The 25058-nt window shown below is 57.7% G+C and overlaps 2 protein-coding genes across 10 annotated transcripts in view; one reads left to right on the top strand and one right to left on the bottom strand.

The window, feature by feature from the left end:
• Positions 1–17935, top strand: part of MARK2 (microtubule affinity regulating kinase 2) — a 58563-nt gene extending 40628 nt beyond the window's left edge. For 2 of the 8 annotated variants that reach the window (XM_057552971.1, XM_057552972.1), the window contains exons 2-19: positions 3299–3478; positions 3719–3772; positions 6468–6516; positions 6844–6909; positions 6999–7069; positions 7289–7345; positions 8062–8298; positions 8737–8856; positions 8957–9056; positions 9135–9247; positions 10221–10353; positions 10535–10716; positions 11040–11137; positions 11940–12101; positions 12738–12995; positions 14037–14063; positions 16044–16088; positions 16713–17935. In XM_057552971.1, the coding sequence (XP_057408954.1) occupies positions 3299–3478; positions 3719–3772; positions 6468–6516; positions 6844–6909; positions 6999–7069; positions 7289–7345; positions 8062–8298; positions 8737–8856; positions 8957–9056; positions 9135–9247; positions 10221–10353; positions 10535–10716; positions 11040–11137; positions 11940–12101; positions 12738–12995; positions 14037–14063; positions 16044–16088; positions 16713–17073 (2313 nt within the window). In that variant the 3' untranslated portion in view covers positions 17074–17935. The remainder of the gene's footprint in view (positions 1–3298; positions 3479–3718; positions 3773–6467; positions 6517–6843; positions 6910–6998; positions 7070–7288; positions 7346–8061; positions 8299–8736; positions 8857–8956; positions 9057–9134; positions 9248–10220; positions 10354–10534; positions 10717–11039; positions 11138–11939; positions 12102–12737; positions 12996–14036; positions 14064–16043; positions 16089–16712) is intronic. The other 6 variants (XM_057552968.1, XM_007174344.2, XM_007174345.2 and 3 more) reach the window with 6 other exon arrangements.
• A 1157-nt stretch (positions 17936–19092) lies between these two features.
• Positions 19093–24490, bottom strand: RCOR2 (REST corepressor 2). 2 transcript variants are annotated; one of them, XM_007174340.2, is made up of 12 exons: positions 23598–24490; positions 22805–22861; positions 22429–22509; positions 22138–22190; positions 21889–22050; positions 21657–21781; positions 21494–21563; positions 21189–21404; positions 20748–20825; positions 20555–20612; positions 20186–20418; positions 19093–20064 (listed from the first exon to the last, which is right to left on the bottom strand). In XM_007174340.2, the coding sequence occupies exons 1-12, from the start codon at positions 23722–23724 to the stop codon at positions 19750–19752; spliced, it is 1575 nt and encodes a 524-aa protein (XP_007174402.1). In that variant the 5' UTR covers positions 23725–24490; the 3' UTR covers positions 19093–19749. The 2 variants fall into 2 exon arrangements, with proteins under 2 accessions (XP_007174402.1, XP_057409954.1); XM_057553971.1 differs by having other exon boundaries at positions 20186–20379.
• Positions 24491–25058: the final 568 nt, after the last annotated feature.

Below are 25058 nucleotides of genomic sequence, written 5' to 3'. Positions count from 1 at the left end.
CTGACAATGAGACTTCTGGCTTTGCAAATAGGCTTTGTAGTATTGAGGAACTAAAAATAATGGCACTCATGGTTGTTCTTTTTTTGAGCATTGGATAAGGCATTTTACATATTTTCTGTCACCTAATGAATGTGAAATAGGGACTACTTTATCACCACTTTACAGATAAGGAAACTAACGCTAGTAAGTGGGGGAGCCAGGACTGGAACCTAGTTCTTTTGGACAGAGCTCCTCGGCACCCACTAGACCACCTCCTGACACCCATGTGTGGCATCATCCCGCATCGGTCTTCTTTTAGATGATTTCCTTCTTGCTTTGTAATAATCTCATCTCCCTCTTCAGGATGTTGTTGATAATAATAAAGTTAACATGTGTTGAGTAAGTGGCAGATTTGGGACTTGAACCCTGGCAGTTTGTCTCTGCATCTATACTCTTAAGCACCCCTCTCTGTCCCAGTAAGGAGGAGGGTTGTGGCTGTTCCTTGAAGTTCTGTGCGCAGCTGAGCCTCGGGGTGGGGGGGGTGCGGGGATGCTGTCCTGCTGCGCAACACAGAGCAGCCCCTGGAGCGGGAAGCATGGCGAGGGATGGGCAGGGCAGAGCTCAGGATAGGCAGCGGGGTTCCCAGATTTGGCTTCAGGGAGCAAAGGACCCAAATCCTCAGGTAGACACTAAATTCTTATTGCAAACTTTGAGGACTTGGGGATTGTCAAGACCCTGCTGCCTTTGGCTCATATCCTCAGAAAACAGGGGAGTGACAAGAAATTTAGGAGGTGAATTAGAGGTTGCCAAGGAAACTTTTCCACCCATCTTCCTGTCTTGGAAGTTGGGGCAGAGGGAAGTTTTTCCCTATTCATAGACCCTTAGGGCTGAAAAGCAACAGGCTGGGGAAGCACGCTTCTTGCCAAGGAACCCTGGACAGTTCCTTGGGTGGTAGCAAGTCATTTCTTTTTTTTTTTTTTTTTTTTAAAGCTTTTTTTTTTTTTTTAATAGCTACTTTATTTATTTATTTATTTATTTTTATTTTTGGCTGTGTTGGGTCTTCGGTTCGTGCGAGGGCTTTCTCTAGTTGCGGCAAGTGGGGGCCACTCTTCATCGCGGCGCGGGGACCGCTCTTCATCGCGGTGCGCGGGCCTTTCACTATCGCGGCCCCTCCCGTTGCGGGGCACAGGCTCCAGACGCGCAGGCTCAGTAGTTGTGGCTCACGGGCCCAGCTGCTCCGTGGCATGTGGGATCTTCCCAGACCAGGGCTCGAACCCGTGTCTCCTGCATTAGCAGGCAGATTCTCAACCACTGCGCCACCAGGGAAGCCCGCAAGTCATTTCTTTTCTCTGTGGTTTTTGAGGACTTCACTTAGAGCCAGAAAAGGACCGTGAAAGAAAGAATTTTGAGTCACACTTCTCTGGTCACCCTGCTCCCCTCCAAATTGTTTCCTTGAAGTTTCCAAGGCAGCTCTGGATGGTTCTGGGATGAGACTCTGGCAGCACTTTATCCCCATTATGCTGGAGCAATGGTATCAGGTATTCTGGAAGAGGCAAGTCAGTGCTCTTGACCAGAGTTAGACCAGACTCTTAACAGTTTGATTGAGATGTAATTCACCTCCCATACAGTTCACGCGTTAAAGTGTACAATTTAGTGGCTTTTAGTAAATTCTCAGAGCTGTGTATCCATCACCACAGTCAGCATTTCATTAGAATATTTTCATTACTGCAGAAAGAAACTTCACAGCCCTTAGTTGTTACCCCTAAGTCCCCTCACCCTCTTCAACCCTCCTCAGCCCTAGAGTAATCTCTTTCTTGTCTCTATGGATTTACCTACTCCGGACATTTCAAATAAATGTAATCATATAACCTGTGGTCCTTTGTGAACAGCTTTGTTCACTTTGCATAATGCTTTCAAGGTTCATCCATGTTGTAGCATATGTCAGTACTTTTTTTTTTTTTAAGTTATTTTCTTTCTTTTTTGGGGGGGGAGCGCTGCGTTGGGTCTTCGTTGCTGCGCACAGGCTTTCTCTAGTTGCAGCAGGCGGAGGCTTCTCCTTGTTGCCGTGTGTGGACTTCTCATCGCGGTGGCTTCTCTTGTTGCGGAGCTCCGGCTTTAGGCGTGTGGGCTTTGGTAGTTGCAGCGTGTGGGCTCAGTAATTGTGGCTTGCGGGCTCTAGAGCGCAGGCTCAGTAGTTGTGGCGCACGGGCTTAGTCGCTCCGCGGCATGTGGGATCTTCCCGGATCAGGGATGGAACCCATGTCCCCTGCATTGGCAGGTGGATTCTTAACCACTGCACCACGAGGGAAGTCCCTTCTTTTTTTTTTAATTGCCAACGAATATTCCACTATGTGGATATTTCACAATTTGTATATCCACTTATCTGTTGGCAGACATTTGTGTTGTTTCCACTTCTTGGCTATTATGAATGTGTGATACTACGAATGTACATTGGTGTGCAAGTTGCTCTTGGGTATGTAGCTAGGAGTGGAATTGCTAGATCACATGGAACTCTACACTTAGACCTTTGAGGACTGTACAGGTCTTCATACAGATGAATGTTTTCATCTGGACTGTACCTTTTTTTGTGTTATGTTTATATACCTGTTGGTGCCAGTTGTTGTCATTTCTGCTTCCTCACACCCTGATTTGAGCTATAGGATATCTAAGGAGGGCAGAGGGTGGCCTTGCGCAGACCCTGTCATTCCATTTTTTCATTGCACAGGTATTCATTGAGCATCTACCATAATCCAGTCTGTCTAGGTGCAGGGATGTATCAGTGAATAAATGATACATGCCTGCCTTCATGAGCTTCCATTCTTGTTGGATAGACAGCAAATCAATGTAGAGTGATACATAATAAAGAGAAATGTAAAGTGTTGGGTGGCAGTGAGTGCTTTGCAGTAATTCTGGTCATGCTCCTGCGACTTTGAGATGTAGCCTTATCAAAGTGTGAACAGGCGACAGGGAGGACGGGAGACGGCGCTCTCCCACGTGAGGTGGAGGAACTGTTGGGTTGTTACAGGGGGTGTATTGCCAGGCAGTGGAGCCAGTGATGGGACAGCTTAGGTCCTAAGCTCCAACGCCCACAGGATGTTGACGTTGGACCTTAGGCTGTGCTCTTTTGGAGTGAAGGTGGGCGCTCTTCCCACCTCCTTTTATCCCCCTGCCTTATGATTCTTTCTTTGCATGCCTACCAGCCTCCTGGAGTCTGCCCCCATACCCCAGCCTCTTGCGTTTTTTGCAGAGAGCTAAGGGCAGTGGTATGGGGAACCGGAAGGGCAGCATACTCAAAGGTGTACATGTTTCCACCCTGCAGCCCACCTTGGGACACCTTGACTCCAAGCCCAGCAGTAAGTCCAACATGCTGCGGGGCCGCAACTCAGCCACTTCTGCTGACGAGCAGCCCCATATTGGCAACTATCGACTCCTCAAGACCATCGGCAAGGGTAACTTCGCCAAGGTGAAGCTGGCTCGGCACATCCTTACTGGGAAAGAGGTGAGCTCTGGGGTGGGGGACATGGCAGCATCTCCCAACTGTTGATACCCCAGCAGGTAGTAGTGGGACTTCTACCACAGCCAGCCTTTTGTTTATTAGGCAGAAATGAGATCTGAACAGGTAGGGGTGCTAAGAGGGATAGGGCCAAAAGGAGGCAGAAATACAAAGGAGGAAGTAGATTCGAGTCCTGAGTTTAGCCTGGTCAAAGAGGTAATCTTGGGCTTTTTATCTCTTGTTCAGGTAGCTGTGAAGATCATTGACAAGACTCAACTGAACTCCTCCAGCCTCCAGAAGGTAAGCACACAGTACCTGCTGTCCCTTTCTAAACCTCTGTCAGGAGTTGATGATCTGCTGACCCCATTTGGACCTCCTCTTGAACCCCTAATTCAGAATCTCTGGTTGTTTCACTGTTCCCACCATCCCTTCCCATGGCTCTGCCATCTTTAGGGTTTTGGTTGGATCACCTGTGTTGGCTCCTCCTGAGTGAGCTTCCTGGCCACAGGCACTGGCTCTTTTAGAAGCCTTTCTGCCCCTTTCCAGCCCCTTGGCCTACCTGTCTGACCTACTTCCTGCATCTTCTTTTCTTCTGGCCTGGGACCAGCCCTATGCAAAAACACATGTATATAGCCATTACTAGAAACACATGCAGTTAACTGTAAGATCTGAATGATCCAGGGGAGTGGCTCTAGAAGTACAGGGATAAGAGGAGGCAGAGAACCTGCCACTGGATTCTGTGCCAGCTACATTTCAGAGAATGGGTATGGAAGGCTGGGGTTTTTCGAAACTAAACTCCAGTTTCAAGCCTCTGACAGTACGTGCAGATTAATGACAGGTCCTCCCAGTTTTCCTTCTCACTTCTAGGCTTCTTTTGACTACCAGTTGCAGAGTCCTTTGCATGTAGTCTTTGCTAGATGAGGTTGAACTTTTCCTTCCCTTCTTGACTTACAGTGGAAAACTGAGGTCTTACTTAGCTGGTCGGGGAACCCTCCAGGTGAGACCACATATGTAGGAGTGAGAAAAGAAGGCTTTCGTTTGCAGAAGAGGGACAGCTTACCAGTGACTGGTTGGTGTAGAACTGGAAACTGTCTGCCCTCTGCCCCCACCCTGGGCTCCGGCAGTTAGGGGAAGGAAGAAATCTCCCGTCAGGCTCCCAAAAAGCTGCCCCTATTCAGGTCAGTCAGATTTCCTCATACTCCAGCTGACCCTGGCTCAGATTTTCTGACCTTGATTAATCTAGTTCTTTGCATCTCGTGGCAGATTGAGTTTTTCTTTTCATGAGCACATTGTTACTTGAGTTAGGAGAGGGCATAACCTGATGCTAACAACCAACTACAGTGAGATTGGGAAGCTTGGGACTAGAGGTTGGGAGCTGTTACTGAGCGAGACACTCACAGAATTAGTGTGAGTTGAGGTACCCTGACATGCTGACAGCCAAAACCAAGGTGTTTCCTATTTTTTGTTACCCCTGGGATCCCCTCAAAGTTCTTTGACTCAAAGGAAACATGGCTGTCATCACCAGGGCTTCCCTGCTGCTGGGAGCTTTCCGGAAGGAAGGGAAAGAGGGCTACTCTTGACATGTTGGCTCAGACCCCACAGAGTAGAAGCCAGCTTGGTGTGGGCCATTTGGTCTTTGGAGCAGTTTAGCCTGCCAGAGTCAGCTAGGCCATCTTATTTCCCACCTCTTTTTTCTCCCTGCCTCTTCCTGACTGGCTGGAAGCACCAGCACCAGACAAATATAGCCATTTTTAAAGCCTTTAAACACACTCCATTGCCAAGGCCAGTCTGATTCTGGCCAAATCACTCTGTTTAAATTTGATCCCAGCAATGATCCCTAAAGGACAGACAATGAAGAAGCTAACCTCTTCGGGGTTCTAGACAAGCCCAGAAAACTCCACGCTCTCCTAGGAGAACGCCCTTTCCAGGCCCATTATTGCCCCTGAGGTGGCATCCAGGATTTTTTGCCTCTTCATCCAAGATAACTATTGGGCCTGGGAAGAAAGCAAGAAAAACCTGGGCTCTAACAAGAAAAGGGAGCCAAGATCAGAATCAGGTTCTCGAAGATGGGAAAACCTGTCTCTTCTTTTCCTTTCCAGCTCACAAAAGCTCTGGGATCTCATTAAAGGAAAAGAAAGAAAGATGTGTTCACTTTTCCCCATAAAATATAGCCTAAATTAGGTCTCCATACCTCCCCTCTCCTTAAAAACAAAAACAAAACACAACACAACTAGTTCTGCTCCTTGTGCAAACGGTGAGGCCTAGAAGTTGCAAAAAACCCCACCTCCAGTTCTCTGGCCCCCGCAGAGGGGATGGAGTTCATTTCTGTCATCTTTCTTTATGGAAATGTATGGTTTGGAGTCCCTGATTTTGTTTCACAAAGAGAGCGTGAGTGTGTGGAGGTGGATTTGATTAAAATTGGCATCAGCTATATATAGGAGTGGCTTCTTCTGTCACCACCCCGAGGCCCAGGAGAGAAAGGCGTACCCACTAGTGCAGAGCCCTCTGACTTCTGTAAGTCAGAAGGTGGTGGGCCCCTTCAGAGGGGCCCCTTCAGAGCTCCCCTACCTCTTCACACAGACCAAGCTAGAGTCTGCTTTGTCAGTGAACTGTAGAAGCAGCTCAGGTTCTAAATGTTCATGTACGTGGGCTCACGCTCCCTCTTTCAGAGGCATGCAGCCAAAACCCGTCTGCTGTTTGGGGGCTGGATTTGGGGAGACAACACCCAAGGGTGCAGCTGGCTCGTCCAGATGCTGCCCCTGAGGGTACAAGTCATGAGAGCCCAGCTTTCCTCGCACTGACCCTTCTTGCTCTCCTTCCCCGCCATGTCCTTCTCAGCCACTGGGGACGGGCATGGAGGATCTGGACAACTACTCTATTTCTTTTCCCTGCCTGTTTTCTCTTTTGGAAAAAGAATCCTAGCAGTGGCTCTGTTTGGAGGGGACCTGAGGGGAGCAAGCTGAGCAAGCATGACCCCTGATATTTTATTTTCCAGCTGTTCCGTGAAGTAAGAATAATGAAGGTTTTGAATCATCCCAACATAGGTGAGAACCAGTCATCATTCCTTTCCTCTTCCCCCACGGCGAGGCTCCACCTCCCAGCATGTGGCCCTTCTCCCTGAGGCACATGGCCTTCTGGAGTCTGTCGTCTTCAAGGATGCCTCTGGGGAAGCCCAGCTCAAGATCCAGCGCTGCCTCTGGCGCACAGGGCTGTCCTTAGTGGCGTGGCTGCCTCGAGAGGAACCTGTCTCGGGGAGAGTAGGAATGGGAGAGGAGGAAACTGTCATTCCTAGGATGCCCCTGTACATGCTGGGGCTCGATGTGTGGCCCCTGCTGCTTCTCTGACTCATAGCTTGGCCTTTTCTCTTGTAGTTAAGTTATTTGAAGTGATCGAGACTGAGAAAACTCTCTACCTTGTCATGGAGTACGCTAGTGGAGGTAGGTATGGAATTGCCTCTTCCTACTGTGTCCCCACCTTCCCCAGCCCCAGCAAGCTCTGATGTAGACCCTGCCCCTGTCACTTGCAGGAGAGGTGTTTGATTACCTAGTGGCTCATGGCAGGATGAAAGAAAAAGAGGCTCGAGCCAAATTCCGCCAGGTGGGTGTGACTCCCTCCATGGAGTGTGGGCCCGACCTCTGCTTTGGGGGGTTTGGCATACAAGGAGGAGCTGCCTGTCTGTAAGCGGCCTCTGGAGGGTCCTTTGGGCTTTGCTTATCTATGTGGCAGCTTCGAACTCGGTCACAGGATCACAGCTCCACCAGCCCCTGTAGCCCACCTTCAGGTGCCCCTGAGCTGACCCCTCTTCCTTCCTTTCAGATAGTGTCTGCTGTGCAGTACTGTCACCAGAAGTTTATTGTTCACAGAGACTTAAAGGTAAGGCGTGCTCTCATCTCCAGTGTCTTTGAGTCAGGGCTGGGTCCTTCACCCTCTGTTAACTGTGACATAACCATTACACCCTGGGTGTTCAAGGAAACTCCAGCCTTTAATTGTTTGGAGATGATGAGGAAGCCCCTGGGGCTGCTTCTGACATAGGCCTTATGACTGGACTTAGGATCCCATTCCAGCTAGCGAGGAGAGGGTCTCTGCCATTTCACCTCTCAGCACTTCACCTTCCGGTGCAGCCAGGCGTGGCAGGAGGGCTGCAGGCAGCCTGGCGGCCGACCGAGGAAACAGCGTTGACTGTCCCGCAGCTGCGTCACAGCTGCTTTGCAGACGCGGGGCACACTCCTCCCTTTCACTGAGCTGTTAGCACGTGAGACTACCTATGAGTCTTCCTGGCCCCTGAGTCCTCGCAGATGTGACCACGGTGAACCCGGCCTGACAGGGAAGCTTTGCACAGCTCACAGCGTCTCTGAGCCTTCAGATCCCAGCTCTCACGTGGCTGCCTGTGTGAGGAGCGGCCTGCGCGGCCCTCCTCCGGCCCAGCCCAGCCCCCACACACTGATCGGGGGCCTGCCCTGGAGTTGGTGGGAGAAGTTCTAACATTGAAGATGACTTCCTGTTTGTTCTTCCGTTCTCCTCAGCTCCTTCTGTCCGGTGCCTTCGTGTGATCCCCTTGGTTCCCTGACATTCTCCTTCTTACCTCCCAGGCAGAAAACCTGCTCTTGGATGCTGATATGAACATCAAGATTGCAGACTTTGGCTTCAGCAACGAATTCACCTTTGGGAACAAGCTGGATACCTTCTGTGGCAGTCCCCCTTATGCTGCCCCAGAGCTCTTCCAGGGCAAAAAATACGACGGACCCGAGGTGGATGTGTGGAGCCTGGGAGTTATTCTATATACACTGGTCAGCGGATCCCTGCCTTTTGATGGACAGAACCTCAAGGTGGAGTGAAGTGCAGGCTTAGATCATTTGTATTCTCATTTCTTCTCTTGGCCTCTGGTCTTGTCCCTGACCTCTCACCTTTGCTGCTTTTCTACATTTTTCCTGAGCCAGAGCTTCAAAGAAGGGCTTGCAAAAGGTAGCAGCTATTAAAAGCCCTCTGCACCCAGCAAAATAACCTCAGTTCCTCTCTTGAGGGCTGGGATAAATTGTATGTCCGTTCACCCCTCCAAGGTACTCAGGATTGCAAGCCTCGGGCTGATCAAGCCAGAGGGCGTGGGGTATTTGACATCACCGACTCTCTAGTGAGGTGCCTTGTCCCAGGCTCTCTGCCTCTTACCATATTTCATTTATATCTGCCTGGCCAGTCTTAAGCTGTCAGGAGCCTGGATATTAGGTTCCTTCCCTTGGCCTTGGGTGATTTAAATTTCCCTCCTACAGGAGCTGCGGGAGCGGGTACTGAGGGGGAAATACCGTATTCCGTTCTACATGTCCACAGACTGTGAAAACCTGCTTAAGAAATTTCTCATTCTCAATCCCAGCAAGAGAGGCACTTTAGAGGTGAGCAGCCTGAGCCCAGCTGGTAGGAGGTCCTGGGTTCCCAAGGAAACCTCCAAGCTGAGTCTCCCTCTCTGCCCTTCCTCTTCCCTTTACTCCCCAGCAAATCATGAAAGATCGATGGATGAATGTGGGTCACGAAGATGATGAATTAAAGCCTTATGTGGAGCCGCTCCCTGACTACAAGGACCCCCGGCGGACAGGTGAGGCTGTGCTGGGCCATGAGGTTGAGCCTGCCTAGGACTCAGGACCAGCCTTAACTGTATGTCCCCCCCACGCAGAGTTGATGGTGTCCATGGGTTACACACGGGAAGAGATCCAGGACTCGCTGGTGGGCCAGAGGTACAACGAGGTGATGGCCACCTATCTGCTCCTGGGCTACAAGAGCTCCGAGGTGTGTGCCCCCTGCTCCCTCCCCCGTCTAGCCAGCCTCTCTGTCAGTAGTATCCCCATGCTTCTAGCAGCTGTTGAGGGCAGAAGCTCATCTCTGAGTAGGTGTGCTCTCTACTGACTAATTTTAAGCCTCAGCTCTGGTGGTGCTAAAGTCCCTTGGCTTTTGCTTTCACTAATTTCCATCAGTAGTTCAATAGGGAAGCTGGTGGGGTATGGGCCTGGGTCTGGGTTTCCATACGGGTGAGTAGATCTGGCTCATTCTGTGTTGGTTAGACTGGGTCTAGGTCATTCTGGCTGGGTCAGTTCTGTGTTGGCTCTAGAAGTCTCTGACTGCTTCGATATGTTTGTGTCTCTCTGTATCTGGAAGTCTGGGTTCCTGGGTGCTCTGTGTCTGTCTTACAGGAATCTTGAGCCTGTGTGTTGCTTCTGCCTAGAGCTTGTGTCTGGGTATATGTATCTGTGTGCATGTACGTCCATCCCCCCGTCTGTGCATCTGGAGGCTTCGTGATTATTGTTCTGCTCGTGTGGGTACCCATGTCTGCGCCTGCATCCCTGGGTCTCTGTGGGAGTAGGGTCTTGTTCACCATCTGTGTGTCCCCACATCCACTCGTGGCCTCCCCGTCCTGCTCTCCCCCTGGTGGTGTTGGACTCCCTTTCTTGATTCTTGACTTAGCCTGCTCAGGAGGTATTGGGGGGTGTCTCTGAGTCTGAATGTGCATTCTTATGTGTGTGGTGTGTGTATCCCACTCTGAGGGCGGGGTTCTTTGTGGGGAGGTTGGTGTGTCTTTGACTGTGTTTGTCAGAGTCTGTGTTGGGACTTATCTCTGTGAGTGTTTATTTAGATGCACGTTGGTCTTGCAGGGGGTATGTCTCAAGGGAGCCCGGGGTGGATTTGTGTCAGGCAGGAATGTGTAAGTGGGATCATCCATAGGCAACTCTTCATGACTTCTGCCCTCCCTTTTGTGTTCTTGCAGCTGGAGGGAGACACCATCACCTTGAAGCCCCGGCCTTCAGCTGATCTGACCAATAGCAGTGCCCCTTCCCCCTCCCACAAGGTACAGCGCAGCGTCTCAGCCAACCCCAAGCAGCGGCGCTTTAGCGACCAGGGTAAGTACTTCTGGGAGCTGCAGGTGGGGGACTCACCCCTCGCCTGATGGGTTCTTGGGGCTTTGGATGACACAGCTGAGTTTCCGTCCCTGTTCAGCCCTTATTAGTAGCATGTCCTTGGGCAAGTCACTTAACTTCCCTCCACCTTGCCCTTACCCATTCCCACTGTCCTCTGGCCCAGCAGCTGGTCCTGCCATTCCCACTTCTAATTCCTACTCTAAGAAGACTCAGAGTAACAACGCAGAAAACAAGCGGCCTGAGGAGGACCGGGAGCCAGGGCGGAAGGCCAGCAGCACAGCCAAAGTGCCTGCCAGCCCCCTGCCCGGGCTGGAGAGGAAGAAGACCACCCCCACCCCCTCCACGGTGAGCCACGCCCACCCCCCTCCCTCCTCCTGGCCAGCCCCACCTCCTTCCCATCCTCCCCGCTCCTGCTGTGGGGCCTGCCCTCTCCAGGCAGCTCTTTCCTTAATCCAGACCCAGCTCCCTTTGGCTGCCTACCTGACCTTCCGCCCCGGGCCACTTCTGCTTACTGTAGAAAACCCTGCCCCACAGAGTAAAAGCGAAATCTGTTCTTTTCCCCAGCCCGACTGCTTGTGGTGGAAGGTGGAGGGGGAGCAGGCCTTGTGAACCTGCCAGTAGAGCACTTTGGTTTTCTGTGATACCACTCTGCCCTTTATTCCCCGCAGAACAGCGTCCTCTCCACCAGCACAAATCGAAGCAGGAATTCCCCACTTTTGGAGAGGACCAGCCTCGGCCAGGCCTCCATCCAGAACGGCAAAGACAGGTGAGCAGGCCCGGGCCCTGCCTGCCATATTCCCCGGGAGCCACCTCTCCCAGCGGTGACGTCTGTCAGCAGCACCATCTCCCCTCCTGCTCCCTGGAGTCCCATCCTGGCTCTGTCCAGTCCAGCTTTCCACACACCAGCACCTCCTCCCTGCTCTCCCCACCCCCGCTCCTCCTCTCCCCTGTGCTCCCGTGACCGCTTCTTGCGGTGCACCGAGTGTGACTCCACGGTCATCTCAGCTGCCTTCTTGCTTCTTGCCTGCAGCCCGGGCGTGGCAGCTGCACTCTTCTGGGCATCAGTGCCTGAGGGGCCCCAGCTCAGGGCAAAACCGAGAGATGCCCACCTGAAGCGTGTACACATTGAGGGTGACTCTAGCTGTGCCCGTGAGAGCAGAGCCCCCTAACCTTGACCGTCACGTTGAGTTCCTGGCTCCTTGTCTTCTGAGCTTAATGAAAATTCCCCTTAGCAACCCGCTGCTCTTTCTGGCGACGACACATCCTTGTTCTTAGAATTCCTAGGAGACCAGTGCAGCCCGGAGGCAGTTGCCTCCTGTCGGCTTTCCTGCACTTTGGGTTTCCTTCCCTAGGCTCTGGCCTGCCTCGCCTTCCTTACTGTGCCCTCCACTTCCCAGCCCTGCCTCCCTCGGCTCTGGCTTGTGCCCCATTGCTGCTCCTGGGCCTGACCTGCATCCTGCCGAGGCTCCCCAGCTCTGGCCCTTCCCGCCCCGCCTGTGCTTCCTAACCGGAGCCTCCTGCCCGCCCCCACCCCTAACCCGGGCCTCTCCACTGCTTTTGTCTCCTAGCCTAACCATGCCAGGGTCCCGGGCCTCCACGGCTTCTGCTTCCGCCGCGGTCTCTGCGGCCCGGCCCCGCCAGCACCAGAAATCCATGTCGGCCTCCGTGCACCCCAACAAGGCCACTGGGCTGCCCCCCACGGACAGTAACTGTGAGGTGCCGCGGCCCAGGCAAGTGTGCTGGGGCGGCTGGTGCCCCTGCTGCCCTCAGCCCACCACCTCCCCCCACCACAGTCTCCTCCCACCTGGGGGTCCTGCTCTGTTCTTGGCATCTTAGCCACAAGAGATGGCTGTCCCCCGCAGCCAGGAAGTAGGGGACACAAAAAAATAGCTTAATGCCCCTCTTTTCCTCCAGTTCTCCCTCTCAGAACAGATATGCAAGAAGCCGTCCCGAGGCTCCAGAAGGAAGCCTTTTTGTTCTGAGCCTTCCTGGACTCCTTAGGACCCCGGGGACAGTCCGCATCACAGGGACTCAATCCTTGAGGGTTGGTCACCATCGTCCCCTTGAGGTTCCAGCCTGCCTGGCTCCCAAGGAGCCTCTTCTCTCCATCCTGTACCGCTCTCCACACACGTATCCTTCCCTGCCTCCCCTCCCTCCCCCAAACCATCTCCTTCCCCCTCCACCCAAACATCTTCCTTATTGGTGTCCTCAGTGGTCACACCCCTTCCTTCTGTGTCCTCTGTGATGGCTGCCTCTGCCCTAGCATCCCCCTTCCCTTTCCCACGCCAGGGTGCTCCAGATGCCCAGTGGTGATGGCTTTCTCACGCCCTGATGCATTGCCCCGCCCCCCACCTCTTTTCTCACAGCACAGCCCCCCAGCGCGTCCCTGTCGCCTCCCCCTCCGCCCACAACATCAGCAGCAGTGGTGGAGCCCCAGACCGAACTAATTTTCCCCGGGGTGTGTCCAGTCGAAGCACCTTCCACGCTGGGCAGCTCCGGCAGGTGCGGGACCAGCAGAATTTGCCCTACGGTGTGACCCCAGCCTCTCCCTCTGGCAACAGCCAGGGCCGGCGGGGGGCCTCGGGGAGCATCTTCAGCAAATTCACTTCCAAGTTTGTACGCAGGTGAGTAGGGGGCCTAGAGCGGCAGAGAGGCTGAGGCCAGGCCTTCCACCTTGCCTGGGGGTGGGGATGAGGACACCTGGGGGTTAGAACTGGGATCAGGTCCCAGGGTTAGAAACCTCAGGAAGCCTAAGAAATTGAGTCTTTGTTGGCACCTGAGATGCCCAGACCCATCCGTCCCTCTCAGGCCTCCCCAGCTCCTCGTTCTCTGGCCCGAGCAGATGGCCGATGCCGCCTCCTCTCTAGGAGAGTGTGAACTCAGATGCTAAAATAAAAGCCCCCCTCGTCTCTCCTGGGTTCCCATGGAAACTTATATTTGGTGACGCAGCTGCAAAGTCATGAGGCCTGAGCCAGGCTGGGCCGGCAAGGAGAGTTTCTCCTGGTCTCTTGTCTTGCCCCCTTTGACCTCCTTTCTCCCCACTCAGTTGGTTTTGTCTGGCTGCAGCCACTCCCCTCTGCCTCAGCCATGTCCCTCTGCTGGGGGGCTGGGGGTTGCCAGGATGAAGGCCATAAATGAAATAGCTGGTGGGGCCTAGGATGGCTCCCTTGCAGCCTGAGGCACTCTGACGCTTTCCTACGTGGGAACCGGGGTGAAGGTTCTCTTCGTGAGGTTCCTCACACCTGGCCCCTGCTGACCCAAAAGGACAGCGTTGATTCTTGAGGTGCATCCAGTAATCTGGCCTCTTGGGCTGCTCCCTGTCTCCATCCCACCACTTCTTCAGCCATCTTAGTGTAGCTCAGGAAGCAGCAGGGGCTTTGGAGAGAACAGGTTTGCCTGCCCTTCCTCGTGCACTTCATTCCACTCAGCTAGGGTAGCCAAGCCATGCCCCTTTCCAGCCCCGGAATGCAGGTGTAGGGCTGCAGGGTGGGGCGTGAGCAGATTGGGATGTCTGGGACTCTAGTCTCGCTGAGCGGCTCTTCCACAAGTGGGGTGACCCTTGAACCTGTAAAGCCCACTCCCCACCTGCTTATCCACATACCGTCTTGTTGGTTTTTTTTTTTTATTTCTTTTTTTATTTTGTCTTTTTTTGTTTGTTTTTTTAGAAATCTGTCTTTCAGGTTTGCCAGAAGGTAGGCGTTGAGCCCGCTGTGTGTGCGTCTGTGTCCTGTGTCCTGCCTTCATCACTAACTCCCCTTTTCTGGCTCTTGCTCCCTCCTGCATCTGCTAACCATGTCTGTGGGGTCCTCTCTCTGCCATCTTAAAGGGATGAAGACGGCCTCTGCCTGGGCGGCCCACAAGGGCACATTTGCCCACTCAGGGCAAATGACTCTGAAAACGATGGGCCTGTCCCCAAGCAAGGGGGACCTTCTCAGGGAATTCTCCCTTTAAGATTGTCTCCTTCCCCCCAGTCCCCTACCCTGGGTTTTGGTCACAAGCGCGTTGTGTTCCTTTTCCAGCCCTTTCCCGTGTCTGTGCATGCGCTCTGAGGAAGCTCCACTGGGGTTGAAAGTGCATCTGGGATGGTATCTCATTCTGGGTCTCCTGGGCTTCCCCTTCCCTGGTGCCCTGAACTTCAGGGCTGTGTGGCCTCTTGCCTCTGTCCTATGGAATGGCAGGACTTTGGAGGTACTACAGGGACACTGGGGTCTCAAGACTTCAGCCTGATGCCTCCAGGCCCAACCAAGGAGCCTTTGCCTCACGAGTGGGGCACAGCACCCCCTTCTGGCAGCTCCTGCAGAACTAGGCCGACCCCACCCCCACCCCAGCATACCTCCTGCCTCCAGCCGTTTCTGGATGAATCAAGCCGCGTCCTCTCTGGGCTGTGTTCGCCAGTTATGGCCTGTGACTTCCGAAGAGCCAGAAGCTGGGGCATTCTAGGGCAGGGGCCGTCTACCCCTAAGCCCTGGCAAAACAGTGGGAGATCCCCCCTCCCTCAGGCATCTCCCTTCCTAGGCCAGCTCCTGGCTCTGCCACCCCTGGCCCTGTCTTCATCCTCTCTGGTGGCCTCGGTGGGACAAATACCAAGCTGAGGACCAAGGGCCAGGTTGGGAGCCCTGGTTCCGCAAGGCCGTCAGCCCAGCCCCTTTGGTGCCCCAGCTGACAGAAGACGGCCAAGACAGGGTGTTCACGCTTCCCCCTTCCACCCACTGCTCGCCACCCAGCTCTTCACTGCATGGCTGGCTGTTGACTCATGGGGCCCCAGTGGGGGCCTGCCCTGCAGGGTACCTCCACCCACAGGGCAGGAGCCAGGTGGGGCCGGAGAGAGCAGCCCGGCTCCTTCCCCTGTACCGCCCAGGCTCCCTGCTCAAGTGCGCTTGTTTGCATTCGTGTGTCTGTCGTGTCTTTGTGTTCCTTTTACATGTGCTGCTGCTGCCCTCTCTCACTCCTCCTTACATCCTTGCCCTCCTCTGCACTCCCCAATCTCCCAGCTCCAGGCACCCATCTTCCAGCCAGGAGCTGGAGAAGCCGCTCAGCGGGGCCAGACCTCTTCCCCACCCACCCTCCCAAGGTGTCTGCCCTGCTCTGCTCTCCATCCTCCCTTCTGTGTCAGCAGATGGCCTGGCAGGCAGGGGAGTTATAAAAGAATGGGGGAGGTGGGCTAGTCTACAGCCGGCCTCAGGGCCCATCTCCTCCCCACCCAGTCCCAGGCACTGAGCCCCAGGTGTACTCAAAGCAGGTCCAGCCCTTGGCCGTTTGAGCCTCCTGAGAGAGACCTCTATTTATCCCCCTGCCCCTTCCCTCCAAGAGGACTACAGTTCTGAGACCCACTCAGGGGGCACTAGTGCAGAAGCCCCCCTCCGCGTGATCCCTGGCCGTGGGCCGTGTGCTCCATGCGTGTGCCCGCACGTCCACACCCTCCTCCTCCCCGGCTCCTTCTCCCGGCACCCATCTTTGAGAGTGTGGGGAGGGGCAGGCCCCTTGTGTTGGGCTCCCCGTTGGAGAGGGACAGTTGAGCTGCCAGTGTGAGGTGCCGCGGAGCCATGTTGGCCTGCTAGGTGATGGGCAAGTGGCCTTTGGGCTTGGGTCCCGCCCACCCACTGGCGGCACCTCCCCGGACCCGCCCTCACAGAGGTCCCAGCACTAAACTCTCCCTCGCTCTGTTTTTTGAGGAACCTGAATGAACCTGAAAGCAAAGACCGAGTTGAGACGCTCAGGTGAGAGAGGGCTGGAGCCAGCGCCGGCCACCGGGCCACCGGGCTTGCCACGGGCCTCCTGCTCCTCTCTTCCTTCTGCCACCCGGCTCTTCCTCCACGCTTGTGCCCTGTCCTCCCCCTCTTGGGGCCTCCCTTTCCTCAGAGGACCCCCACAGCCCCTCTGCAGTGGGTGTGGGCCCTTCTCCTCAGGTCTGGTGTGTTCTGGAACAGGAGCCCTGGGCCGGGCGTTTGGGACTCTAGACTCCTACCCCTCGACAAGCTCACGTTCCTGTGAATCAGTCACTTCTTTCTGTCCAGTCTGTGACCTGCTCAGGGTTACTGAGCGCATGCTCCCCTTTCTTCCCTGACCCTGCCCTCTTCCCAGGAAAGCATGGAGCTGTCACCTTGTCACCCCCTGCCAGGGGCTGGCTTCTCGCCCTCTCTGCCCTGAGAGACGAGACCCCCCACCCCTCTCGCCCTCCCTCTGCTCCCTGGGCCAGGTCTAACGCTCCCTCTTCCAGCACTGCCGCCTCCTGGGCACCCTCCCGCTCTCCTCTCTGGTCTCGGGGTCCGTCTGCCAGTGGGGCTGTCCCGTGGGTGGGGCGCCTGACGCCCGCCTGACGCCCGCCTCTGCCCTCTCCGCAGACCTCACGTGGTGGGCAGCGGCGGCAGTGACAAGGAAAAGGAGGAGTTTCGGGAGGCCAAGCCCCGCTCACTACGCTTCACGTGGAGCATGAAGACCACGAGCTCCATGGAGCCCAACGAGATGATGCGGGAGATCCGCAAGGTGCTGGACGCAAACAGCTGCCAGAGCGAGCTGCACGAGAAGTACATGCTGTTGTGCATGCACGGCACGCCAGGCCACGAGAACTTCGTGCAGTGGGAGATGGAGGTGTGCAAACTGCCGCGGCTGTCTCTCAACGGTGTTCGATTTAAGCGGATATCGGGCACCTCCATGGCCTTCAAAAACATTGCCTCCAAAATAGCCAACGAGCTTAAGCTTTAACAGGCTGCCAGGAGTGGGGGGCAACGGAGGCGGCCAGCTGGACTTAGCTGCTGGGGCCGGCGCTCCGCCTGCCCGGGCGAGACTGCAGAGACGGGTTGGTGTGTCTCCCCTGCTGGCACTTCTCCCCTCCCGCCCTTCTCAGTTTTTTCTTCCATGTTTGTGGGGGTTGGGAGATGGTTCTCTCCCCCCCCCACATTTACCCCTGCCCAGATATTCCCCCTTCCCCCCTCTCTCCCGCAGGAGGCAAAGGAAGGGGAGGGAGGGGTGGGGGGCAGGGCTCCCCCTCGGTACTGCGGTTGCACAGAGTATTTCGCCTAAACCAAGAAATTTTTTATTACCAAAAAGAAAAAAGAAAAAAAAAAAAATCCCAGCGGCCACCTTTCCTCCCTGCCCCATTGGGACAGTCGAGACTGGATCTGTGGGGTTTCCCGGGAGGGTGGCTCAGGGCTGGAACACTCTCAGGCAAGAGTGGTGGAGTTCCCTGTCAGGCCCTCCGCCAGGCCCACTTTGGGCTTCTCCCCTCTCCTCTCCTCCTTCCCCTCCAAGCAAACCACCAGAGGTGGCCTTCCCCTGACCTCAGGCCCCTGGGCTGGAGGCCTGGGTGCCTGGGGGCTGGGGGCAGGGGTGCCGCACAGCCCTGAAGCGGTGGGACGGGCGGGCGAGGCGCGGGGCCCGGCCTCCCTCCACACTGTATCCTCTGCCCCTCCTTCCCCAGAGGCTGGGCATTTCCTTCCACAAGCTGCTGTGGGGACTTTTGTTCCCCTCCTCAGAAAAGTCTGTGCCATCTTCTCCCACCCCCTCCTGGGTAGAAGGCGGGGCTGACCCCAGGGCTGGGAGAGGGGAGGGGACCGCAGGGCAGATGGGCTCCGGGCAGATGGGCTCCTCGGCCCCCAGGGGGCCGCCTGGGCTGCTAGTCTCCGGAACAGGGACGCTGGGCATTCTCCGTTCTGGGAGAGCCTTTGTCTGAAAGCACAGCCCCCCTCGCCGTCCCTCTCCCCACTGCTCCCCTTCATTGGCATTAATCTGGGCACCAGCTAGTTCCATAGCAGTGACTTCCCTCACCACTCATCTCTCGGCCTTGCCTTTTCTTCCTCACACTGTCGCCCCTCCTCTCAGGAGACACTGCCCGGGGCCCCCGGGGCCGGCCGCCTGGCGGGAGGCTGGACAGGGCAGCAGGGCCGGGAGCCTCTGCCCTCCACAGGGTGGGGGGACAGATAGGCCAAGTGACTCCCAGCTCGCTAACCTCTGCAGCCAGCGTGGGAGTGGCTGGTATGGGCGCTTGGCTGGTGGCAGCCGCTGCATCCCTTAATTTATTTCTCTGCTGTTTCTGTTCTTGAGAAATTGGGGGAGGGGGTCCTGAACAGAGGCTGCCTCTACCCTCACCTGAGTTGTACATTTTTTGTGATGGGTTTTATTTTTTATTTTATTATTATTATTTTTTTTTTTGATTTATGATGACTCCACCCCTACTCATCATCCCACTCCCAGGCCTGGCTCCGTGGCAAGTCGAGCCCTTGGTTCCCAGGAAGGGGCCTCGCCAACCTCAGCCCTCCTGCCCCAAGCCCTGAATGCGGGCTCCGGCTCCCACCAAGGGCTCCCCCTCCCTACTTCCCTCCCGCCTCCTGCCCTCTGGAACAGCCCGGGTGCTCCGAGGGGCCAGGAGGGCAAGGCTTGGCTCCCAAAGCGGGTGGTGGCTGGGGGGGGCTCCCAGGCAAGGTGGCCCTTCCCCACCCAGCCCCCCCTTCCTGCACTTAGTTTCTCCTCTGGATCAAACACGTAATAAAGAGAATGTTTGGAATCTGAGCTGCCTCCTCCTGTTTCTTCCTACCAGGCAGGGACCCAGTCCCCATGGGCAAGATGTGGCCCAGCCTGCCTGCCTCGCAGGGGAGAACTGATTCCTGTCTGGGGCCTGGGGAAAGGCCGGTGCCAGGCGGGATCCCTCCCCACCCTCCCCACCCTCATGGCACAGACAGGAAGCAAAGCCCAAGACCCTTAAACCAAAAGGGAAAGAGGATTCAGTGAGCTTGAAGGTTTTATTTATTTTTTAAAAACATTGAAAAATAAACCCATGTCTGCATATGTTCCCAACCCTCCTTTCTCTAAGCTTTTGGGCGGTGGGCACAGTGGGCACCCTCAGAGCTCCTCAGCACTTTCCACCCGGCCCCCTGAAGACTGGAGAGCTACCTCTTCAGCCTCTGCTGCTGTCAGGCCCCAAGGAACCTCTCTGCCCACTTCCCCCCTCCAGCTCCCTCCCCACCTCACCCCAGACTTATTGCTAAAAGAAGGGGAAGAGGAAGAACAGCCAACACACTAAACTGTCCTCTCCCCCACCCCCAGGCTATGGTCACTACCCCCTACGCACGAAGGGCAGGACCCCTAGGCCAGGCCCTGGCAGACTAGGAGGCAGCCATTCCAGTCCCAGCCAGGAAAAGTACCCTCGGGCCAGCTCAGAAGGCCCCAGACACTGGCTGGGGAGGGGGTGGAGACAGGCTGGCTGCCAGAAAGACGTGCAGAACCCGCGGGGGTCCAGGCTGTGCCCCCGTCAGCAGCGCTGGGTCTTCGAAAGACCTGGCGAGAGCTCTAGTCTCTTCTGTCCTCAGTGAAGCTGGAGGTCCCCGAGGACGTCCGGCAAAGGGGTGGGTTCTGGAGCCTCCGGCTGGCGGAAGGCCTCGGGGCTCAGAGCGAGGGTGCTGGAGGCTCCAGGGGGGCTCCAGCCAGGGTGGGTGCGGGCTGAGGGCCCGGGCGGGCACCGTGGCGGGAGGCAGCCAGGGCAGGGCGGATGAGAGGTGGTGGGGGCTGGTTGGGGGCCAGCCGGGGCTGGAGGAAGCGGCCCTGCTGGAGTGGGGGTGGCTGGCGGAGCAGGGTGGGAGCCGTGGGCAAAGGTGGCCTCAGCAGTGGCGGTGGCTGGGACAGCGAGGTGGGAGGCGGAGGAGGGGGCGGCGCAGGGGGCCCCGATCGGGGTCCTGATGTCGACACAGATGTAATCTGGACCTGAGAGGGGCGAGAGAAGAGTGAGAAACCAGGCTCAAGCACACCCTCAGCCCAGTCTAAGGACGGAGGCAGTTCCTCTCCTCTGTTCTCTGAAGCGTTTCGCTCTCTCTCCCCTTCTCACCTCATCGTCTTCCTCCAGAGCTGGGGCTGGCAAGGGAGCCCCTCTCCTAGCCTCCTCCATGGGGACCGGGGGGGCTCCAGGGGCCCCATCCTGCTCGGCCTCCCATTCCTGCAGCACCTCCTCCAGATTGAAGCGGCGCCGGTAGCTCACAAAGAAGGTCTTCACCTGGGTCAGAGTCTTGTTCCCAATCACCTCTGCAATAGCCCCAAAGTCTTTGCCATACCTACGGATGGCTGCAAGGGTCAAAAGGGCAGCAGGTGTGAATACCCCCTTAGAACTAGTTACTTCCCTGATCCTTCCCCTCTGCCCCAGCTCCTTGGAGGGCAGGCGACACTCCTGGGGCCCTCGATTCTCCCGAGTCTCACCCACCTTGTACTGCCAAAAGCTGCTCATCCGTGGTCCAGCGGGAGTTGAACTTGGTGTTGGCCTGGAGAGCAAGGAATATATCCTTGAGACTCAAAAATAGGGGAACAGAGGCCCTGCTACCCAAGGAAAACTCCCCTTTCTGCTGTGCCACCAGAAAGAACCCCCTCCTGCACCCAGACTTGAAGAGCAGCCTCACCTCAGGGGGGCGGAGTGGATCGATGCCCCCCTCCAGGGCTTGGCGGAGGCTGCTGTTGGTCTGCTTCATGCTTTGCACCTGGGAAGGCAAAGCAAGGAAGGGACATCAAATTCCAAGCCAGGGAGGCCATCAATACCAACCCTCACCAGGGCCCTACTTCCCAACAAATCTCTTTGCCACCCACCATCTACCTCATCTCTTCCTCACAACCATTCACTAGGGGAGACACTGGGGTTTGCCCCTTTTCAAAGACCAGGTTGGTTGGTTGGTTTGTTTTTAATGTCCAGAAAAGAACGCCAGGTTACCCAGAAGCCCAGAGGATGGGGCAGGTGCAGGCTTGGCATCCACACGACCTCCCTTACGCCTCAGCTGCCCCCAGTCATAGTTCCCAGCTGCCGACTGTCCCCTTTGCCTGGCCCCTTCTTTCCTCGGGCCCCCCACCTGGCGCTTGAGGGAGATGAGCTGGGAGTCGAGGCCTCGAAGTGTGAGGTTGGCAAGGTCCGGGCTCCCCGACACGGCAGTGAGGCCCTCAGGGCTCAGGTACATGCCCTTGGGAGGGCGCCGCCGAGTTCGCAGCGGATGGTGGCGGTACTGAGACCCCTGGGCCTCCTTCTTTCCTGGACCTGGGCGGGCATTCAGGGGCCGAGAGGGCAGAGGCTGCCAGGGAAAGGAGAGGAGGTGGGTGGTGCAGAGCCCAAGGAGAGGGCGGGCAGGCGGGCAGGGCCAGAGGAGCTCTGGGACCTCACCTCTCTCTTGGGGTCTCCAGCGTCCGGCTCCCCCTCACTCACGGCTCCTCGTCCCTCTTCAAGCTCATCACTGCTTACACGGGGGCCAAGGCGGGGTAAGGCAGGGGCCAGGGCCCCCAGGAGCTCAGTTTACCCCCACCCAGAGCTTCCCCGAGCCCCCCACCTGTCTTCTTTGTCCTTTCGGCCCCCCAGCCGCCGAGCCTGTCTGTCCATCACACTGGTCCGGCTGCGGGTCTTCTTCCAAGAGTAGTAATACTTCACCAGGCTGGGAATCAGCTTGTCAGGCAGCTGGAGGGGCAACGCCAGAGGCTGGGGCCCACCTAAGACTCTGGGCCTCGGGCAGGCTTAACAGAAAGAAGGGGCCAAGGAGCACTGGCGGGGGTGGAGGGCTTTACCATCTGCTGGATCCGCTGGAAACATTTGCCATGGAAGCCAAAGGCCTGTTCAAACAGCACCTTGTCCTCTACCGTCCACTCGTCCGGGAACGGGGTGAAGTTGGCCAGGTCAGCCAGAGACTTCTCTACGTCGTGCTTATGCCACAGGAGCATGCCCAGTGCCTGGCCCAGGAGAGGGGACAACGCAGGCTCAGCTGCCCGCAGCACTGTCCCGTCTCCACCCCAAATCCCTGCGGGGCCAAGGCTCACCTGCTCGATGTTGTAACCATGCTTCTCCTTGGCCATCGCAATGTACTTGTCAACTGCAGGGGCGGGAGGAGCCAGGTCTTGGAGGAGGGGTTACAACCCCTAAGCCAGGCCTGCCCGGAAAGGGGTATGCCCCCAGGGGCTAGGCCCCTGAGCCTGAGCCCCAGGGCAGGGGCTGAACCCACATACCTCAGCCTCCAGCCCACTTCTGAGAAGAGCTGGCTGCCAGCTGGCATGAACCCCAGGCCCCAGCTCCCAAGGGTATGCATGAGCCCAGGGTCCCACCCCACTCACGCTTGGCATCTGACACACAGTGGTTGGGCGACCACACCAACATCCCCTTCAGCTCCTTGTTACTGTAGCGTGCGGGGCTCTCTGAAAGGCAACGGAGCAGAGGAGGGAAGACATCATCAGCCTGGTGGCGCTGGCCTGGACCCATGGCCAGAGGGCAGCGGAGGAGTGGGGCCTGCGAGGTGAGGCACAGAGGGGAAGGAGGGACAGAGACCCAGACAGGAAGGCAGAGCAGGAAAACTAACCATGCCACAGGGCCGGCCACCCACCCCCGCCTGTCCTTACAGTGGGCGCCAGCCAAGGGTTCCCCCAGGTGGGGCTCAGGGCCAAGCCATGGGCCCTCCAGTCCCCTCCCTTCACAGCCTGTCCTGCCACTCACCAGGCTTGCACTCCGGAATTACGGCCTGGTAATTGGTTCCAACGCGGATCATGCTGTCTGTGGAGCCGGTGGGGGGCGGGGGGAGGCAGTCAGGACTCCAGGGAGGGAGGGAGGACGGGAGGATGTGGCGGGGGAGGTGGCTGGCCTGGAGTTCTCCTTCCTGACCACCCAGGGCCCCCATCTTCCAGGAGGCTCACTTTTCCCTGATCTTCCCCTCAGTTACCCTCAGCCACAGAGGGAACTGGAAAAGGGAGAGACCTGCCTAGCCATAGCCATGGGGGGTGGGGGAGAGGACAGGGGCCAGTTTTCAAGCCCAGGCCCAGCAGAGCCCTTTGTTCTGACGGGGGGGGGGGGGGGAGGGGGGGAGTTGGTGGGGGTTGGAGGGCTGCCCCTAGACCTGGACCACAGCCCTCCTGCAGAGAATCCAAGGCTCCTCCCCACCACAGGAGCCCCACCGCTCGGTGTGGAGGTGTCTTCCCAGCTCCTGCCCCAGTCAGACCTCAGTCCCCTGCAAGGTGGCAAGGTACGAGGAGCCCAAGCTGTGAAAGGGAGGGACGCCTGAGTCCCTCGGGGACTGAGGGCAGGGAGGGGGCAGGCAGGACCGCCTCCTCGGCAGCTAGGGGCCCAGCCTCCAGATTCCCTGTGCCGGCTTTGGGGAGAAGCAAGGCACAGGCTCCAATCCAGGCAAGGCAGGAACCATCCGTATAATACCGTGGTCGGCAACTCTCCCCCACGCCCTGCTCCGCGCCCCCCCCGGGCCGGTGCGCCTTTAACCCTAGGCCTCCGGGCTCACCGTGCGAGTGCTCCTCCTCGCTGCTGTCATCCTCCGAGTGGGGTTGTCCGCCGTTGGGCGCCGTCTTGGCCCGGCTGCGGGACAGGATCCCGGAGCCCGCGCTCGGCTTCTCCATCACCGAGGGCATTACCCCGCCCAGCTGCCCCGGGGGGCGCGGGAGCCTTCGGAGAGCAGCGGTCGTTGCCGCGCTCGCCTGGGGTGCCGTGCCCGGCCCGGCCTGGAGAGGTCGCCACTGAGGCCACGAGAGGCAGGAGGTCAAGCGTGGCTAGGGTCCGGCGGGGCAGGAGCCCAACGGGCAGCCCAGCGCTCTCCGCGACCCCCACGGGTGAGGGTGTCAGAAAAGTTTGTGTAGAAGTGGGGTACGCGGGGGATGAGCGCAAGGTCCGGTGGGGCTGGGGCGCGCTCGCTCTGGACGCTCCACGGAATTGGGGCTCCCCGGAGAAGTCTGGGCACCCTGCCCTCGGAGCGCCCTGGAGCCCCAATGCCCGCCTGCCCACGCAGTTCAGCGAGCGGGCGCTGCGGCGCGATTGCCGCCCCCGGCGGGCTCCGCGCCTCTCGGCTGCACCAGGATGCCCCAGTCCCCGGGAGGGGACCCCTGCCCGGACCAGACCCCTGCCTGCGACGGCAGCCGGCGGGGCCCCGGCGCTGGCGGCGGCGGCGGCGGCGGCGGCGGCGGGACGGCGCGCACGGCGCGCGGTGCTGGGGCAGAGTTGCCGGGAGGCGGGGGAGCGCAGCCGCGGGCGCCGCCTCGCACCCTCCCCGACGCGCTCGCTCTCCACGGCGCGCTCGGGCTGCTGCTCGCTCGCCCGCTCTCCGCCGCCGCTCGCTCCTCGCGCACACAATGAAGCTGCTGGCAGGGAAGTAGTGCCGGCTGCGGCCTCAGCACCCCTCCCCCAGCCGATGCCTCCGCCAGCTGAACATCTGGCCCTGGGGTGGAAGGGAGGGCCCGGGGGGCGGGGCCTGGGGGCCGGGGCTAGACCTCCAGGGGGTGGGGTCAGGACCCGGGTGGAGAGCGCTTTCCTCTGCGGGCCCCCCGAGCTCCCAGACTTGCCCCTGGGGGAGACCCCCCTACCCCCGAGGAGTAGCCGGGGGTCAGCCCCACCCACGCGCACACCAGCCCCACACACCAGTGGGCTCGGGTTACCGCCGCCTGCCCCGGGGGCCCTGAGGCCGCCTGCCCGCCCGCCCGGGTGGAGCCCAGCTTTTCCTTCCATTTCCCTTCCTGCCAAGGAACTCCCCGCCCCCCTTCCGCAGGGGGGACCCCCCCCCCTTCATGCGCCCTTGGGGGCCAGAGCGGATGGGAGGCCGGACAGGCGAGGAATGAATTCCTCCAAGAGCTACCGGGCCAAAGCCTGGCTTCTGGTGCATCTGTGGGTCCCCAGGGGTCACCTCAGTTCCCTTTAACTGCTGCAGCGCGCACCCCAAAACAGTGGCACAAGGGGTTGCGGGATGGGGTGTGGG

The sequence above is a fragment of the Balaenoptera acutorostrata genome, chromosome 9 (assembly GCF_949987535.1).
Source record: "Balaenoptera acutorostrata chromosome 9, mBalAcu1.1, whole genome shotgun sequence".
Taxonomy (NCBI): domain Eukaryota; kingdom Metazoa; phylum Chordata; class Mammalia; order Artiodactyla; family Balaenopteridae; genus Balaenoptera; species Balaenoptera acutorostrata.
The sequence above is the reverse complement of the archived record's forward strand: the minus strand, read 5'-3'. Positions and strand labels throughout refer to the sequence as shown.

What these genes read in the sequence shown, in the direction of transcription:
- RCOR2 (XM_007174340.2), bottom strand. Translation starts at nt 23,724, where the DNA reads ATGCCCTCGGTGATGGAGAAGCCGAGCGCGGGCTCCGGGATCCTGTCC. An exon ending in TCCAGCGGATCCAGCAGATG is followed by an intron (nt 21,782 to 21,888) that starts GTAAAGCCCTCC and finishes TTGCCCCTCCAG; the next exon opens with CTGCCTGACAAGCTGATTCC. An exon ending in ATCCACTCCGCCCCCCTGAG is followed by an intron (nt 20,613 to 20,747) that starts GTGAGGCTGCTC and finishes CTTGCTCTCCAG; the next exon opens with GCCAACACCAAGTTCAACTC.